This window comes from Silurus meridionalis, chromosome 14 (genome assembly GCF_014805685.1).
Source record: "Silurus meridionalis isolate SWU-2019-XX chromosome 14, ASM1480568v1, whole genome shotgun sequence".
NCBI classification, from domain to species: Eukaryota; Metazoa; Chordata; class Actinopteri; order Siluriformes; family Siluridae; genus Silurus; species Silurus meridionalis.
The window spans coordinates 21,516,764-21,535,960 of record NC_060897.1 but is presented as its reverse complement, the minus strand read 5'-3'; the positions used below and the strand labels follow the sequence as shown (position 1 = coordinate 21,535,960).

Genomic DNA, 19,197 nt, shown 5'->3' with positions numbered 1-19,197 from the left:
ATCAGTACATGATATTTTTTTATCCGATTGTAGTTACATTTACCGATTGTTGGAATATCTTTAAAACAAGTTCCTGATTTATCGCAGTTTTCCCAAAAACCCATAATGTGTATAAACATCTGATTCAAAGACTTTCAACACCAACACGGGACGACCTCTATAACTGAAAACAGTGGATTCATTCAATGGTGGCCATTTTTTTTTCATCATATCTAAACGGTTTACGTTTCAATAAATCGTGCATATAAGCAGGAACATTGTTATGTCACAGAATTTAAGAGCCAATCAGGTTTGAGTAGCTTTTCATACTTTGTCATCATCTTGATGAGAAGTTCATTTTTATGGCACATTTCATACACACAGACAAAATGTAAACATTAAATCAAAGCTAAGGAAATATATAGAAGATATAAGAATAGAAAATTATTTTTATAATTATATACTTATATTCAATTATATATCATACTTAGAATTGTGTAAGAATCCTATATAATACTTGTAGTGGTGTGTTGTCACCTTGGAGTCCTGGATTCCTTAAATTTCTTCCTGTACCACAGCATTTTACTTAGTGCTGTGTAAAGAATGACATTTCATACGTTTTTTTCTCACTTTATAGTAATAATCTTGATGTGAAACGCCTGCAAGAGATGTACCAGACTTTCGTTTTCTTCTCACTTTCGCTTACCTCACACCACGACATCACTGATTATTTTGTGCCATTGGAAAATTTCCAGTATGTGCTATCGTTTCTCAGTAACACCACAAGCTGCATGGTAGGAGGAATGAAAAAAGGCTGGTCAGAAAATGTTTTTATAACCAGAACATATTTATATCTTCGTACAGATTTTGTTCGAACGATTGATTCTACAGTGTAAGAAATAAAACACTTCAGGTTTTGCTGTTATAGGAAAATAATCAAAAAGGCGGTCAACAATGCAGATCTTTGTAGTCAGTCAGGAAGTGAACTAAAAAAAAATCTGGTTTAAGGATTCTGATCAATTATTAATGATTAGGAGGCTATTACATAAACTAGCCACAAACTGTTCAACTTCTTTCCATCCAGGAGGGCATACAGGGCCTGTAACAGCAGAATCAGCAGGTTTATGGCCAGGTATGTATGTGGGAAATCACCTAAAATGTAGGAGTTTTTAGAGGTGTTGAGTGCTTGTTGGCTGTTTTTCCTTCATTCTCCAGTCCATCTCAACTGGATTCAAACTGGGTGATGGTGAAGAACAGGTCATTTGATGCAGCCATCACTCTCCATATTTAACAAAGAGCTCTTACACAACTTTGAGGTGTTTTTTGGGCTCATTGTCCTGTTGGAAAACAAATTATGGTGCTATTAAGTGCAAACCAGAAGAAAAATTTTGCCGCATGATCGTTCGGTAGCCCTGCTCGTTGAGTGTTCTCTAAATTGTAACACTTTTTTTGTTTACTAATACATTTTAAATAAAATGCCTGCTTTGTTTAAATAATATATATATATTTTAAAAAATCTAGAATAAATCAAATTCATTCATTCATTCCCTCGATGTGGAATTGTCAGGATTTTCTCCTTTCAAGAAAAACTCTAAAGAATTCATATTGCTAGACTGTCGTAAAAACTATATAAAATATAAATATATTGGGGCCGTCAATCAATTAAAATATTTAATCCCGATTAATCGCATGATTGTCATGAGTTAACTTGTGATTAATTGCAACTTAATCACACATTTTTTGTTTTAAATGTACCTTGAATTAATACTCTAATCAAATCCGGATGCTTTATGCAAATGTATGTTTATTATTAGTGAAACTAAACGATTCTTGTAAAAGTTTTAAAGTAATTATGATGTTTACATTTATGTAAATCATCAGGACACCAAACTGAACTTTTGCTATGTTTCCACACGGACAGTTTTAATTGACGGATTTTGGTACTTGACTGCGCATCAGTAAAACAAATGTGAAAAAAATATTATTTAAAAAAGTTTTTATTTTTATATACGGTGAACTGTAGGGGAGTCAAGTTGTAATTTCGGATCGTGTCCACCAGGGGGCAGGTGTATTAACGTCGCGGTCTTGCTTACGTCACGGGGAAATTCCAGCAAGGAAGTCAACTTTCTATACAAACACATTCGGCTTCGCTTATCAATGAAACTCTCCCCTGATCATTTATCGGCATTTATCCGCTTCTTTTACTCTGGATTGCTGCGGGTTTCTATGGCAAAGAAGTCGTGTTGTAATATTTCATGAGAAGAGCGGCGTGTGTTGTGTGTTGTGTGTAAGTGCGCGCGCGCGTGCGTGCGTGTGCGCGCGTGTGTTGTCGTCTCTAACACGTTCAGAGGTGGAGCATGGCGCTGTGAACTGATTCTTCAACACGTTTGGGATTAAATATTTCATGTTGTTTCTGGACTCTGGATTGTTCTTTGTGAAGGTGAGAGCTTTACACGCTTTTACGTGACTTTTTTGTTGTTGATTTGTTTGATTTTTCTCCACCGCGGGGTTTTTGCTTTCCAACTCCTTTGTTTTGTTGCTCTTTTTATATCCTACTTGTACCATGTTTCCATGTCACTTCCTACTTACTGTAACTGCAACTCAGAGGCTTCAGCTTCCTGATTTATAAGGAGTTTTGTCATAAATTCTGTGACTTGAAGCTGTTCTCGAAGGACAGGACAGGACAGGACAAGAGGTTATGATAAGGACTGGACACTACATAACACTCTCATAGAGGTGCAGGGTATGAAGACACATTAAGAGCATTATGTCATAGCACGTAGAGCACTGAGACACTGAGAAACCTCGGAATTAAACTTTTCACTTTTTAAAGAACACATCAACGATAAAAGATGATTCTACACTCTCCTGTCCTGTCTTATTGTCACCAGTCTTGTCGGATGTTTTCTAGACCTGTCCTACACTCTCCTGTCCTGTCTTATTGTCACCAGTCTTGTCGGATGTTTTCTAGACCTGTCCTACACTCTCCTGTCCTGTCTTATTGTCACCAGTCTTGTCCGATGTTTTCTAGACCTGCCCTACACTCCCCTGTCCTGTCTTATTGTCACCAGTCTTGTCCGATGTTTTCTAGACCTGCCCTACACTCCCCTGTCCTGTCTTATTGTCACCAGTCTTGTTGGATGTTTTCTAGACCTGTCCTACACTCTCCTGTCCTGTTTTATTGTCACCAGTCTTGTCTGATGTTTTCTAAACCTGTCCTACACTCTCCTGTCCTGTCTTATTATCACCAGTCTTGTCTGATGTTTTCTAAACCTGTCCTACACTCTTCTGTCCTGTATTATTGTCACCAGTCTTGTCGGATGTTTTCTAGACCTGTCCTACACTCTCCTGTCCTGTCTTATTGTCACCAGTCTTGTCTGATGTTTTCTAGACCTGTCCTACACTCTCCTGTCCTGTCTTATTGTCACCAGTCTTGTCGGATGTTTTCTAGACCTGTCCTACACTCTCCTGTCCTGTCTTATTGTCACCAGTCTTATCTGATGTTTTCTAGACCTGTTCTACACTCTCCTGTCCTGTCTTATTGTCACCAGTCTTGTCGGATGTTTTCTAGACCTGTCCTACACTCTCCTGTCCTGTCTTATTGTCACCAGTCTTGTCGGATGTTTTCTAGACCTGTCCTACACTCTCCTGTCCTGTCTTATTGTCACCAGTCTTGTCGGATGTTTTCTAGACCTGTCCTACACTCTCCTGTCCTGTCTTATTGTCACCAGTCTTGTTGGATGTTTTCTAGACCTGTCCTACACTCCTGTCCTGTCCTACACTCTCCTGTCCTGTTTTATTGTCACCAGTCTTGTCTGATGTTTTCTAAACCTGTCCTACACTCTCCTGTCCTGTTTTATTGTCACCAGTCTTGTCTGATGTTTTCTAAACCTGTCCTACACTCTTCTGTCCTGTATTATTGTCACCAGTCTTGTCGGATGTTTTCTAGACCTGTCCTACACTCTCCTGTCCTTGTTACTGTCACCAGTCTTGTCTGATGTTTTCTAGACCTGTCCTACACTCTCCTGTCCTGTCTTATTATCACCAGTCTTGTCTGATGTTTTCTAGACCTGTCCTACACTCTCCTGTCCTTGTTATTGTCACCAGTCTTGTCTGATGTTTTCTACACCTGTCCTACACTCTCCTGTCCTGTCTTATTGTCACCAGTCTTGTCTGATGTTTTCTAGACCTGTCCTACACTCTCCTGTCCTGTCTTATTGTCACCAGTCTTGTCGGATGTTTTCTGGACCTATCCTACACTCTCCTGTCCTGTCTTATTGTCACCAGTCTTGTCTGATGTTTTCTAAACCTGTCCTACACTCTCCTGTCCTGTCTTATTGTCACCAGTCTTGTCGGATGTTTTCTGGACCTGTCCTACACTCTCCTGTCCTGTCTTATTGTCACCAGTCTTGTCTGATGTTTTCTAAACCTGTCCTACACTCTCCTGTCCTGTCTCATTGTCACCAGTCTTGTCGGATGTTTTCTGGACCTGTCCTACACTCTCCTGTCCTGTCTTTTTGTCACCAGTATTGTCTGATGTTTTCTAGACCTGTCCTACACTCTCCTGTCCTGTCTTAGTGTCACCAGTCTTGTCTGATGTTTTCTAGACCTGTCCTACACTCTCCTGTCCTGTCTTATTGTCACCAGTCTTGTCGGATGTTTTCTGGACCTGTCCTACACTCTCCTGTCCTGTCTTATTGTCACCAGTCTTGTCGGATGTTTTCTAGACCTGTCCTACACTCTCCTGTCCTGTCTTATGTTCTCCAGTTTCTCCTGTGACAGTACTCTCCTGTCCTAAACAGTTTTTGTCCTGCCTTTTATGTTTTCCAGTTTTGTCCATCACTTTCATGCCCTGTAAAATGTTCTCCTGTCTTCTCGTACACTCATCTGTCCTTGAACTGTACTCCAGAGTTCTCCAGTCCTGTCCTCATGTTCTCCACTCCTGTCATACACCCCTTCTCCTGCTTTATGTTCTTCTATCTTGTCTTACTCTCATTTGTCCTGTCTTCATGTTTTCCATTTCTGTCCTACACTCTCCTGTCCAGTCTTACATGTTCTTTCTGTATTCTCATGTCCTAAACGTTTTTTTGTCCTGTCTTTCTGTTCTCTAGTCTTCATTCATCTGTCCAACAAATGCACTCTCCAATCCTGTCCTACATTCTTTTTTTTCTGTCTTAGGTTCTCCAGTCCTGTCATATGCTCTCCTGTCATGTCTTATTTTCTCCTGTCCTGTCTTATTTTCTTATTTATTTCCATATTTTCTTATTTATTAACTTTACGTACACTCATCTGCCTTGAGACTGCACTTTTCTGGTCTACCCTACATTCTCCTATCCTTTATTATCCTCTTTTCTCTTTGTCCTACACACTACAATCTTATGTTCTTCTGGCTTGTCCTGCTCTTCCCCTCCTGTCCTGTCCTACACTTTTCTCTCCTGTCCTACCCTTTCCAGTTCCATCTATCACTCTCCTCTGTCTGTCCTACCTTCTTCTCTCTCTATTCTACACTTTTTTGTCTCTAGTCTAAAATGAACTGTCTCTGGCTTTTCCGTTCCTGTCCTACACTCTTTGTTTCTGTCCTACATCCTCCTGTCCTGTCTAACATGCACCTCTTTCTGTCATACATATGTCCTTTCATGTCTTACTCTCTCCTGTCCTGTCTATTTAACACTTTCCTGTCCTATCCTACGTTCCCACATGCCCACACTTTGCTCCACTGTCTCCTCTCTCTGTCCTCTATTTTAATTCCAGAATGTCTTTCTTTCTATTCTAAGGACGCTACGAAGGCTGTATAAGCCACTATTAGCTGCAGTTTATGATCATTAGCATGTGGACACCTGAAAATCAGACATTTTTCCCCGAAATGGTGCCACCCAACAATGATCAATCTCATTAAAGTTTTAGTGGTTGATTGAACACAAACTCACTCAGCTGTGGCCCGAAATCTAGTGGCAAGCCTTCTCAGAAGAATGGGGGTTATTATAAAAGCAGATGACGTCAGGAGTCAACTTTTTTTGCTTTTCTTGCTTTGCCATGCAGGAACCATGACTGAAGAGGATTCGTATCTTCAAGTGCAACCAGATGAAACGAGGTACCAGGTAAAGTCCTAACCGTCCTTGGATTATTCTATAAATCAGACATGTTTTGATAATGTGATGAATTTTATGATAGAATATGGACATTTTTGTCAAAAGTTTAATCTCCTTCAGTGTTGTTTTTTTTTTTTCAAAATATGAAAGAACACATGGAATTATATAGTGTCCAAAAACAAGTTAAACAATCCCAAATAGGTTTTATACTTTCGACTTTTTGACACGTTTATAGCATTCTTTCAGTCAGCCTCATGAGGTACTCACCTGGAATGGTTTTCCAATAATCTTCAGGAATTCCCACAGGTGTTGAGTGCGTGTTGGCTGCTTTTCCTTCACTCTCCAGTCCAACTCATCCCAAAACTTCTTATCTTACCTTCTTATATGTGTATATATATTTTTTTAAATAGTTCTTACATAACCTAGAGCTGTGTTTGGGGTCCCACTAAGTGCAGTGTTGTTGAAAATAACAAAGAGAAGGTGTGTCCAAACGCTAAACTGGTACTATGTATATTAGGGGTGTACCCAATTTAGGGTATTTATGTATAAAAGTGTACTTTAAAAAAAAAAAAAAAGCAAAAGCCACATATTGAGTTTAGCTATCATTCATTTGGACATTTTATAAATGTGAGGCAGAAAATAAACAAACTTGCGGTCCGGCACTTAATACCTTCCTGAGGGAACTTAGATTTGAACTATGTTCCGCACGTAAAAGAATTACATCGAAAACCCTGTAATGAAGAGAGATAGACAGAGAGAGAGAAAGAGAGAGAGCGAAAGGATATATATATATATATATATATATAAATATTAGTGTTAAAATTGACAGTTGTAAAAAAGAATTCTATTAAAATCACCAAAATGCTGGTGTATTTCAGCTTATTTTGCCAAAGTCCTCAAGAGTTTTATCAGCTGTGCAGCACCTAAATACCACTGGTGGTGAGAACAATATACTCATCACACAGGAAGCGTCTCTTAGAAAGCTGCAGTCATATTTTTTCCTGTATTCTGCGGTCGCAGTTGCCTTCCTTCAGAGCGAGATCAAACGCGAGCCGAAGCTCCAGATCCTGGTACACAGGGCCCCTCTTTCTGGTGCCTCAAAGGCCCGGCGCTCGCAGGGCATCGGAGTTATTTCATGCAGAAAAACTACAGGGTAAAATAAAAACGACGATGTTTTCGGGTACAGTCGTGCCACGTGAATAAAAACACAGTTGATGGAAATCGATATAAAGAAATATTTTCTTGACTCGATGAGAATGAATACGCCTTCTTTAGGAGACGTGATGAAAAACCGGGTATTGAGTAATAATGGAAAAAAATCTGCAATAAATGAACAAAAATTAAAGCTGTATAGAATAAAATCAGTAAAAGTGCACTATTAAATCATGAGGGGAAAAAAAATTATTTTATTGATCAGATTAAATCAGGGAAAAATCTTTAATCATTTTTAAATCATTAATAGTGAACAATTTCACTCTGACATTTGAAAAAATGGATTTGGTTTTGTTCTTTCTGTGCAGTACTTTGACTTTGATCCACAATGGCTTCACATCGACCCTGGTTATGCTGCCGTGTCGCAATCGAACAATCGTATAGGTAAGAACATGATCATTTGCTACTCTGGAACAGGTGTTGCCTCTTATTATTATTCTTATTATTCTGTCTTTACAAAATGGTTTGCGTAATTTTTTTTTTTTATGCAGAACCACAAAATTAATCAGGGATTGCGCCGAATAGCGTGCACACGGTTTTGAGATATAGACTAAAGCCCAACCCATCTGGAATCACATTAACCTCTCGACTTCTACCTGGAATGTCATAGTTAATACAGTAATTATAAATATGCTAACAAACGCCCATTATAGCAATCACATGACAACAAACTAACAACTTTCCATCAAATTATGCCATTTGGGCGACACCCTGAATCGGGGCAAATTACAATCTTATTATTATTATCTCATTTACACAACCGCGCAGGTGAGGGTTCGGACCCTTGCTCGGACACATGTATGCACATGGTACATGGGAAGCTAGGGGGTCACATGGCTTCAGTCACTCACTCTGAGGCCATGTGACCCCTAGCTTTAGTTTAAATGATCTCCAAATCTCAAATAATTCCATTCTCTAGTTTACAAACAATATGTATATTATACCTTCCAGTCCTCACAATAATCTGAATTGCACACCGGGATTTAACATGTTGATATGCCACTGTCTTCACTACTATAGCAGTTTAGTAACAAAAAAGAAATTGACACCTAATTGACGTGAAGCAAGAAACCAGCTGCTAGTCTTCTGTCAAGAAAAACGATTGCATTGTACTTATTGTTTGCAGTAACCTTCAGCTTATTATAAGCATGTAAATAAGATTTAATGTAAGCTTGCTCAGGGACCGCTCAATATTTACTCTGGCAGCTTTATTTAACACACCTCAGATGACGACACGCTCGCTTTTTTTTGCACGCCACTGACGTTCGCACGAGCCGAAAAATATACGTTGCGCGAAACTTGGCGATAAATAATTAATATTTTCTCTGGAACACAATTCAGTAAAGATACAGCAGCTTTAATGAAGTAAACCACATGTCCTCTGGAGTTACTGTAACTACAGTTAAGCAAAGTTCCCCAAAAAAACACTTTTTTTAAAAATGGATTTGTAACTGCATTTAATGTTGAGACATTTATTTAGCTGGATGGAAGGAGTCTCCAGTTTTAGTCCTTTGCAGCAAATAAGAGGTAAAGCAGTAAATTTCATTTTAACACCAGTAATAACCGGAACAAACTTCTTTCATGGACATTTCTCAACGTTAAACGTAAATATAAAAGGATAAAATGTATAAAGCGTTCATTAATTAATACAAAAATTTATTGGTATTAGCATTAGAAAATCACCATTATCTAAAAGGGTAATCATAAATTCCTTACACAACAGTAAAAGATTCGGTTGAGATTTGTACATCACATACTGAACTCACTCCGCTGCCACTGCTAGCCCACCTCAGTGCTCGTCTGTTAGCGGTGATGTAAAAATGAGATAGATTGGGTATAGGTTATTTGGGTATTCGTGTTATTTAGCCTCTGGTTTGGTTATTTCCACCTGCCATAACTGCATGTTTTATTGTTTAAAAAGGGAGCGAAACGAGAGATTTCACTTTCATGTAAAGTTAGTTCAAGCGCAGAAGTGTTTCTGATGCCTAACTTACTTAAAGTACCAGCTATTAAATGTACCCAATTTTCTCGAGATTATCTAAATTCAAATGACTCCTTCATACTTTTTAAATGCATCCAATTTACTCATTCAGACCAGATTAAATTAATCCAAATTACTCCTTTGTTCCAGATTGAATGAATCTCGATTACTCCTTTTCTCCAGGTTTAAATGAATCTAAAAAACCCTTCACTCTCAATTAAATGAATCCAATTTTTCTCCTTCATTCCAGATTAAATTAATCCAGATTACTAATTTGCACCAGATTAAACAAGTCCAATTTACTCCTTCATTCCAGATGAAATTATTCTTAATGACTCTTAATTCCAGATTAAATTATTCCTAATGAATCTTTCATTCCATATTAAATTAATCCAGATTACTCTTTTGCACCAGATTAAACAAGTCCAATTTACTCCTTCATTCCAGATGAAATTATTCCTAATGACCCCTTCATTCCCGATGAAATGAATCCAAATTACTCCTTAACCCTCACTAAAATTAATCCAAATTATTTCATTCTGAATTAAATTTATCCAAATCTTAATTGATTCCATTCTCCAAATTAAATATACTGTTTATCTCATGCCAAAGGAAGTGAAAGAATAATAAAGTATTTTTGACTTTTTGAAAGTTGATCCATGGGCTTTTTTTACTTCTTCTTTAGTATCATTAACTTGCTATTGTTTACTGCTACCGTCTCGTTTATTGATTTAACTGAGAATAGATCCGACATGTTCATTGGGCAACTCGACTCCTGCTGATTCGCATTTGTTAAAGCGGAAGAACCGAAATCTCTATCCTGAAGCCTACAAGCATAAATGAGGGCAGTCAGATTTTTAATGAGCCAGTCATTATACAATTACACGTTATACGTGAACGCTTCATGCTCAATGAACTTTGTCCGTTAACACCTGGCTCTCGATAACGGCTTTGTGTTACCACCTGCCCTGACACACCTGAGAATGGTGTCAAATGCTGTAATGGCAACCGAAAAAAATGAATCTTTTGTCACATTGGCGTTGTTCTAGCAAGCTATATGTGGCTCTTTTTGTTTTGATCCTGATATATATAAAAATAAACAAAACTCAAATTTGTTTACCATAATGACTTTTTATTTCATATTTAATTAAAATCCGGTGACTACTTGATGCTGATTGGTCGAAAGGTGTCGAGTAATTTACTGTATGACCAGATTTCTTTTCACTTTTGGGATTTCAAACCCATTACCATTGCTAGACTTCTGTGGGCACCTTTCAGGAAGGAGTCTCCAGTTCCAAGGACTCGGACATTGGATTATTAAGTGAAGTTTGTTTAATTTAGAGAGAGAAAAAAAAATATTCAGTGTTTTGTTGTTTGGATGTTCCATAATGTTAAAGGTCTAATCATTTATTTGATATTTTTTTTGTTTGACCGAAGCACGAATATGGTCTGGGTGCGACGATCCATACGATCACCAATTATTTCCTATAACCACTTACCCCAGGGTCTTATTTTCTATGCACTGCCTCGTTTGTTTATTTGTTTAATATTTGTATCTTGATTATTTCTTTTCATTTGGATCGACTGCATTCAGATCGCAGTTGTTTTTTTTCTTCAAAGCACATCACAATGTGTGCAAATGTAGGTGTCCTGTGATTGGTCAGGAATCTGGTGGGCTGCTTCGATGGACTCGTTTGTTGTTTACGTCGCATTGTATTTGCATAATATTTTGCAAGCGCAACTTTTTCTTTTTGATTCGTAAAGTGCGACTTTAAGATGCCGATGCGCACTTGCACAGCTTGGCGAGCAGTGTAAAGACTGCAGGACTGCTTCTATTTTCACACCGATCCTTTCACTTCTCTCTTTTGATGTGAGAGACGGTTGAACACGTTGTACCACGCCTGAAGTTTCCCATCTAGAGCGTGGGGTTAATGCTTTATGCTCACATATGTTCGGTGTTGACGAGTCAAAAGTCATCAAGGCGGACTCTTCCCGTACATATTTAGACGTCTTGTGTAACATAATGGTGGCATGGTGGAGATCAGGGAGAGGCCAGTTTGTCATCATAGAATGAGGAGCGGAAGTCCTCCTGTGACCTCTGCTTTGTTTTAAACATAACCTAGGTTGCATCATCATAGCGGGAAGTGTGTGTGTGTGCGTGTGGACGCAATGAAGCTTGATCGTTGCAGGTTAAGCACCCATGTGGAGAGGATGTGGTCAGAACCGATTCACTTTTCTAACACAGGAAGAGGAGGCCGAGGCTCATACAGCTACGTGAACACACCTTAGCCGCTGGAGCGCCAAGGTTCTCAGACAAGAGCTCAAGCTAGGTCACATAACAAACGCCCAAGGGATGAGCTTTGGTGCTCAAACACCAGCTGACACATGGTGTAGAAATCTCCTTATAGAAACTGCACCATTTGTAATTGTGTTTTTTTATTATTATAATAAGCCTGAGATTAGATAATGTAGAACATCCTCCATGTTGGTCTCAATCAGTCTTCTGTTTCTAAATATAGGAGGATATATGCACTGTATAGCCAAAAGTATTAGGGCACTTGACTTTCCAGCCATATGTGGTTCTTCTGCAGATGGTTACCACAAACTTGGAGGCACACAATTGTAGCTTTTTTGAGGGTAATGTACTATGGTCTGAGGGGAAAAAACCAAACAGTTCCCTGTTCATATTTCTAATAACAAACTGTGTGCACATTTCCCTTCGCTGTAACTTCCACACAGCGCAGAGTGCTATTTGTTTTCAGCGTTTTGATGGTATACTTTTAGCTTGAAGCCTCAGAAGACCTACTTATTGTGGTTTAGGCCAGGGAGACTGAGTGAAATCTAAATTTAGCCTACCTACTAAGAAAACCTAATTATAGATTTGCTCACACGTGTTTCCTGAAATGAAACCTCGGGCAGTCCAAATCACCCCCCCCAAAAAAAAAAAAAACAGCTGTTTCAGTGAAACTTTGCTCAGATCTTTCTTTTAAAGTGGAAACTTTGGGTAAAATTACCACCGTAGCGTAGTCAAGATCTTAATCATAGAAGAGAAGATGTGTGTTCTTGATATATCGTAATATCAAAGGTTCACCCCACACGTTTATATTAATTCTCTTGTTCTTATATGCGTTTATATTTAGTGTAAAGTAGGAGGCGAATTATTATGAAGTACATTTTAATATTAAGTTAATATGTTCATTACTTTTCTATAAAAGCATGACACTGAGTCATTGCAAATGACACTGGTTTCTGTAAGGAATCTCGGCTCATGTCGGTATTAGTAGTTTTTATTTTTAACGCCGTTCCAATTTCAGGTCTTTTACATATATTCAGAAATTGAGTTTGACTTCCTGTACTTTCACTCTGAGTGAATGTGTGTGTGTGTGTGTGTGTGTTACTAAAAGTATCTGTTGCCACATCTAAAAAGTCCTGATTTAATACTCTGACTTCACAATTTGAGTAAAATCTATGTTTAGTACCCCCGTGTTTACTGCAACGAAGTGTGGGCTTCTCCAAACAGCCCACAGAAAAACAAAAGACAGCCAATACAGCGAGCAATCTCTGTTTCATATTGAAGATGTGCGCTTTGAAAACCTTCAGAACGAAAGTCGAGTACTTTCGCGTTGTCGCGTATTGCAGCCAAGCGCGGAGGAAGCCCATACAAGGAAAAGCAAAAGTTTTACAAAATTGTGCTTTTCGCTTTTTCTAGATGGACCTAGTCTCCAGATTACAGAACAACCCAAACAGGTAATAAATGATTCCTAGTAATATAAGGATAACAATGTCATTTGTGTACTGTTTTTTTGTTTGTTTGTTTTTTATCCAAATTTGAATAACATTGCACGTTGTTTCACTCACCCAGCGAGGATTCAGGTTTCGGTACGGCTGCGAGGGTCCATCTCACGGAGGACTCCCGGGGGCTTGCAGCGAGAAGAACAGAAAGACGTATCCCCAGGTCAAGGTCAGTCTGGTCACGATGCTGTCATCGATTCCGGTTTTTGCCGTTTTTAATATACAGTCAATACAGTTTTTCTTTTTTATTGTAGTGGAGGATATGACACTGATATAACCAGAATTTCTACAATATAATATGTATAATGATATGTAGGCTTGCTAATTAATTTAATTTCTTTTCCGAAAATAGTTTTATTAATAAATGTTTAGCGCTGAATATTTTTCCCTGTAAGGTGAATTATGCATTTAAAAAAAAAAATCAAATCAGCTCATTTTTTATTCGATTTAATTGTTAAACCTGTCGCATTGAATCGAATGTTCAAATTTTGTACCAGTCATCAATACAGAGAAGTCTGTTTATGTTGAGGAAATGAAGTGTAATGCACGGTTGAAATGTCAGAGCTGAAAGAAGCGAAAAAAAAAAAAGCGTGAGTGAGAGAACGAGAGACAGAGAGAAAACGAGAGAGAGAACAAAAGAGAGAGAAACAAAAAAGAGAGAGAACGAGAGAGAGAAAGTGACGCTGCCTCTTTGGGAATTTCCTCAGAATGTCTCGCTGGTAATTAGTAGGAAGTGCTTCTGCGTGTGTTTCTGTGACTTGTGTGGGCATTAGATGGGAAAGGAGGCATAAAACAACGCGCCCCCACGATTTCAGACAGACTCAGACACGCAGAGGACATCTACCCCCCACTTACACACACACACACACACACACACCCACACACACAATGTGCTTTCTGTTGCGTCTAGAAAATGAACAGTGTAGAGAGTGTAATCTGATCCGGGCTTTTCCCCAACAGCATTAATACAGAAATGTGCCTAGTCAGCACTTAGTAGGAATCTTATGGATTTTTTTCTGGCGGATTCTTTACAGTGACGGACTGCCGTTTGTGTATATCTGAGTTCCCTTTTTTTTCTTTCTTAAATCACTTCTGTTTTTATCAGCAATAAAATTGACATTTACCGGGTGACATCATTATATTTAAATATCTCCTTATTTGAATTGAATTTAGTTTATTTAACAAACAAAAACACATTTAGCTTCGAGAGCTATTACAGTGCCTCTAAAACTACATCCTTAACCTTTACTTTAGAGGGTGCAATTACTTTTGTTCTTATTAAATAGATTAAGAGCCTTGTTTCTCTGTCGAGTGTGTTACATAATTTGAAATGATGTGATAATAATTAGGCAAATTAATTGTCATATGCATGTGATTTTTTTTTTTTTTTTTTAAACATCCCAGTCCACATTTACTGTTACAATAACCTCCATTCTTCTGGGATGACGTTCCACTAGATTGTGTGGAGGTTTGTGGACATTCGTTCAGACACAAGAGTGTTAGTAAAGTCAGGTACTGATGCAGGTGAGGTGAGGAGACCTCTATAGCAGGAGATCTTTCATTCCATTCGATTCCATGCATCTGGCTTTGTGCACAGAGGCATTGTCATTTCTGGAACAGCTTTAAATCTCTTAGTTCAGGGAAAAATTCGTGGGAAAAATAAATTAAATGATTTGATTAATATTATTATCAATTGATAAAACAATTTCTGTTTTTATGAATATGGCTGTCAGCCAAATTACTATGATGTGATGATTCAGTTGTTGTTTGTTTTGGATGGGTTTTTTTTTTTTTTTGGTTTTTTTTTTCGAGGTCACCGAGCAGCAGCATGCGTCGAACGTTTTCTCGGGGTGGGGCGGAGTGTGTGTGTGTGTGTGTGTGTGTGTGTGTGTGTGTGGGGTGGGGTGTAATTTAAAATCGAACAGTATGTATTCTGCTTTAAGCGGAAGTGTTTCATATTAATTATAAAAGACAACCTCCCCCGTACAAGAGGAGTGTTTTGATATGGTTTGATATTCTGTTTGATATAGCTCGGGGAATTTTTCCTGGGGGCTGAATTCAAATTGCTTCTGAGTCAAACCGTGCCTGGAGAAAGTAGCATCTGAACCGCATATGAAAGAACCACAGCAAACTCTTGAGTCGCGCCTAAATACATCTGAACTCTGTCACCTTTGCAGATACCAATCACATAAAATGTGACACTTAATAATGGCGCAACCTTAATAATGACTGTAACAACAGATGGGGTTTTATTCAAGGAGGTTCCTCTAATTAAGGATATTAAAGAAGAAAAACCAGAGAAAGTCCATCATCTGTCCCTCAGCACTCAGCTACATGCTGGGACTTTCCCAGATACACCGTTTCTTTGATGTTCACTAAAGTTACCATACATCTAGCACTTCTCCTGAAACAGAAAAACTTTTTTATTTCACTCGTGTGTTTTTTTTTTATTATTTTAACTCATGTAAAAAGGATTAATTATTATAATGTGAATAAAGTTACGGATGACACCTTTAAGAGGAATAAATTCAATTTCATACCATTTTATATATTATTATTAATATTATATAATTATTACATTGGATAGAGTTGAAGCTGAATAGCTCGAATGGCTTGCTATAGAGCTCTGACCTCAAACCTGTTGAACACCTTTGAGATGAATGTGAACGCTAACTGCACCCCTCACTACCTCCTCACTACCTGACTGTACTAACATAGCTGATCTCCACAAAATCTAGTATAAACATCTTCCCAGAAGAGTGGAAGTTGTTATAACAGGAAATAGAGCCTGAATTTGGAATGGGGTTTTCATTTCACTTGTTCAATCTTAGAGGATTCTTTGGTTTGTAATGATTAAATGTTAATGTATTTGTTATTAAGGGACAATGACCAGGCAGATATTGCTGCTAAAGCATCCCTCAGAATGGCCTTCACAGACTGTAAAATCCCAACATCAGACTTCAAGCCAATAATAAACTCATACATCACAAACAAATGGGATGGAATAGGACAGAAAACAAGCTAAATCAATTCAACTATTAATGAAAGACAATTTTTCACCTTTTGAATATTTTGAACCTGAATCCAGACACAACCAGATTATATAAACAAGATGCCTTATTGGATGCTCCAGACACTCTTTTTTTCCCTCTGCTAAATGGAAAAGAACCCCCCCAAAACTACAATATAAACATGACCATCGAACACACATTAACGGACTGCAATGCTCAACATAAGATTTCTTTTATTTTTACTCAGAAAGCACGCATGAAGGAGATTTCCGAAAATGTACCACCAAAGAAAGTACTCTTACAGAGTATTGAAATGAAGGACTCAGTCAAAAATCAACCTACTTTGATATTGTCCAAAAAATCTGCAGTGATTCTAAATTTGTGCTAAAAATCGCTCCAGCTTTTCACTTAGTTTATCAAGCTAAATAATACAGTCTTGAAAAACAAAGGCAGGCTTTTATTTTTGTCCAGGCAACTTGAGAAATCTACTGGGGATAAAATGGTTTATAACAAGGTTTTCCATGGGAAAAAGGTTGACTCGCCAATTAAAAAAAAAAAAACATAACTAGGTTAACTTGGGCAGCTTACTAGGTTAACTATCATCAGTGATCAGAAAGTCTGGAAGAAGTTGTTTATTCCAGAGTCTCTCTAGTTAACTAGCGCTCAAATATAATAATGTAACTAAAATAAACTGGACCTTCCTATTTTTAATTTTATTTGATAACTCAGAAAAAGCGACTGTATGTGAAAGCTTTTCCAGCTAGCTAAAACTAATAATTCTTTGTTTGTTTGTTTTTTCTTTGGTTAACAGATCTGTCATTATCATGGTCCAGCACGAATTGTGGTCCAGCTGGTAACCAACTCCAAACAGCCGCACCTACACGCGCACAGCCTCGTGGGAAAACAATGTGACAAGGGCGTTTGCGTCGCCGAACTCCAGCCCAAAGACTCCTCTATGAGGTTTTTGCCACGACCACTTACAACTTTCTAAAGTTTGCTAGCCTGGTGGCTAATTAGAATTTTAAATGTCACCACTCAGTATTGAAATAGTAATATTTGTTCTGTTTTTTTTTTTTATATTGCAGTTTTCCTAACCTGGGTATCCTTCATGTGACTAAGAAGAACGTGAGTAAGACTCTGGAAGAGAGGATGAGTGAAGCCTACAGGCTCGGTTACAACTACGGTGTGGTCATCCATCCGGAAATTGACTCTTTCCAAGGAGACTGTCGCCTTCCCAGAGAGCTCACAGGTAACTGTGTGTGTGTGTATGTGTGTGTGTGTGTGTGTGTGTGTGTGTGTGTGATCTTTGGAAGATAGTTATACAGGTTAAATGAGTGCATAGCATGCTTGGTGAACAAAACTCAAAACAAACCGACTCTCTGTCTCATTTACATGCTGGTTTTGTGTATTTGCGTGTTTGGACACATTATCGTCGTGTAATCATGCACTGAAATTCCAGTTTCGAGGTAAAGGATGTGATCCACTGAAACCAAGTACAAAAATCTGGTTGGACTTGTAATTAGCTATTGAGGAAAGAAAATATCAGCTCTGTGTTTTAGAATGCTTGTGTGTATTTTATGATAAATAATGATTGTGTATCACGTTTCAATGAAGTAAAAATTCTAGATTAGATTTAGATGTTAGATTTAACAGGACACACACCTTCTTTACTTTGAATGAAAAGGCGCAAGCCATGCCTTCTTTCTTGGACTTATAGGCACACAGGCCTTGCTTCCTTTAGTGATACTGACAGGCACGTATCTCACACTTCCTTAACAGGGAACTAATAGGCACAGGTCTCACCTCTTTTACTGGGAACTGACAGGCAGTCAGGCCATCTTTCCTTCCCTAAAACTGTCAAACACAAAGGCCACACTCCTTTTCTGATACTGACAGGCAGCTTCCTCATAGGCCATAACTCCTTCCCTGTAATTGTCAAGCACAAAGGTCACACCCAGACTAACAGGCACACTGTCCATAACTTTTTCATTGGTACTGACAGGCACATAAGCCATATCTATAATTATCAAGCACAAAAGCCACACCCTCTTTGCTAGGACTGAAAGGCACACAGGCCACACCCCCTTCCGCCACACCTTCTCCACCCAGACTGAGAGGCACAGCAGTGACGCCTCCTTAACGAAACCTAAAATGTTTCCTTGTGTGTTTCCAGATCACCAGAGGAATCTGATCTGCAATGCTGCAGCTAACCAGGCCAAAGAGATGGATCTGAGCGTAGTGAGACTCATGTTCACTGCCTTTCTGCCCGACGGCGAGGGCGGCTTCACCCGCAGACTCGAGCCTGTCATATCCGAACCCATCTACGACAGCAGTGAGTCCCTAAACACGCTTTGAAACAGGAACTTACTTGTTTAGCACAACTGTAACAATTAGCACATCGTCGTAAATCATGGTGAAAAGTTGAGCAGATGTCATGCTGTGAAGTCGGGTGACGGGATTATAGTGAATCGTTGGGTTTGGTCGTGAAACATTCCGACATTCTCATTGTATTTGCACGCCAACGTGTTAGTTAAAAAGATTTGTCGGGGTATGGTTTAGGAAATCGGTAGTTCATGAGTGACACAATGCTGACGTTCTTTAATATATCAGAATCTATTTAAAGTAAATTGACACTTGATGCTAATTGCTCCTTTGCTAATTCCAGTTATTTTCGTCGTACGTTGACCACACGTCTGAAGCAAATGTTCAGTATTCCTGATGTTTTTTTGTAAGCCATCTTTTGCATCACCTTTAAAAAACGCTGTAGATAAAAAAGACTTGCTGTATTTAGAGCTATGCTAATTTTTGTCTTCGAACTTGCCTAGCAACAGCGTTTTCACAACTTTAACCACAACCACATTCTTGACTTCCTGTCTCAGAAACACAAAATCACAAAGCAAATTTTTTTTTTAACAAACCCAAAAACTAAGACTGTGAGCGAGGAGAACAAACCTGCATGGATTTATTGGATTGTTTGAAGACTACCAGTATTGTGTAAATACTGTACATGTTTAGAGCAAAAACAGTGTAGTTGGAGAACTACAGGCAGACAGGAAGAGAGATAGAGAATGACAGAAGAAAAAGGAATAAGGAATGAAGACAAGGAATCTCTTGAATACAAGGAGGAAGCTCA

At 38.5% G+C, this 19,197-nt stretch overlaps 1 protein-coding gene across 1 annotated transcript in view; it reads left to right on the top strand.

Moving 5' to 3' along the window:
* Positions 1–2,072: 2,072 nt before the first annotated feature.
* The window catches only part of nfkb1 (nuclear factor of kappa light polypeptide gene enhancer in B-cells 1), a 30,229-nt gene continuing 13,104 nt past the window's right edge, over positions 2,073–19,197 (top strand). Inside the window, exons 1-8 of the mRNA XM_046865636.1 lie at positions 2,073–2,419; positions 6,019–6,077; positions 7,589–7,664; positions 12,971–13,008; positions 13,124–13,222; positions 16,876–17,024; positions 17,150–17,313; positions 18,238–18,396. Of these exons, the coding sequence (XP_046721592.1) occupies positions 6,024–6,077; positions 7,589–7,664; positions 12,971–13,008; positions 13,124–13,222; positions 16,876–17,024; positions 17,150–17,313; positions 18,238–18,396 (739 nt within the window). The 5' untranslated portion in view covers positions 2,073–2,419; positions 6,019–6,023. The remainder of the gene's footprint in view (positions 2,420–6,018; positions 6,078–7,588; positions 7,665–12,970; positions 13,009–13,123; positions 13,223–16,875; positions 17,025–17,149; positions 17,314–18,237; positions 18,397–19,197) is intronic.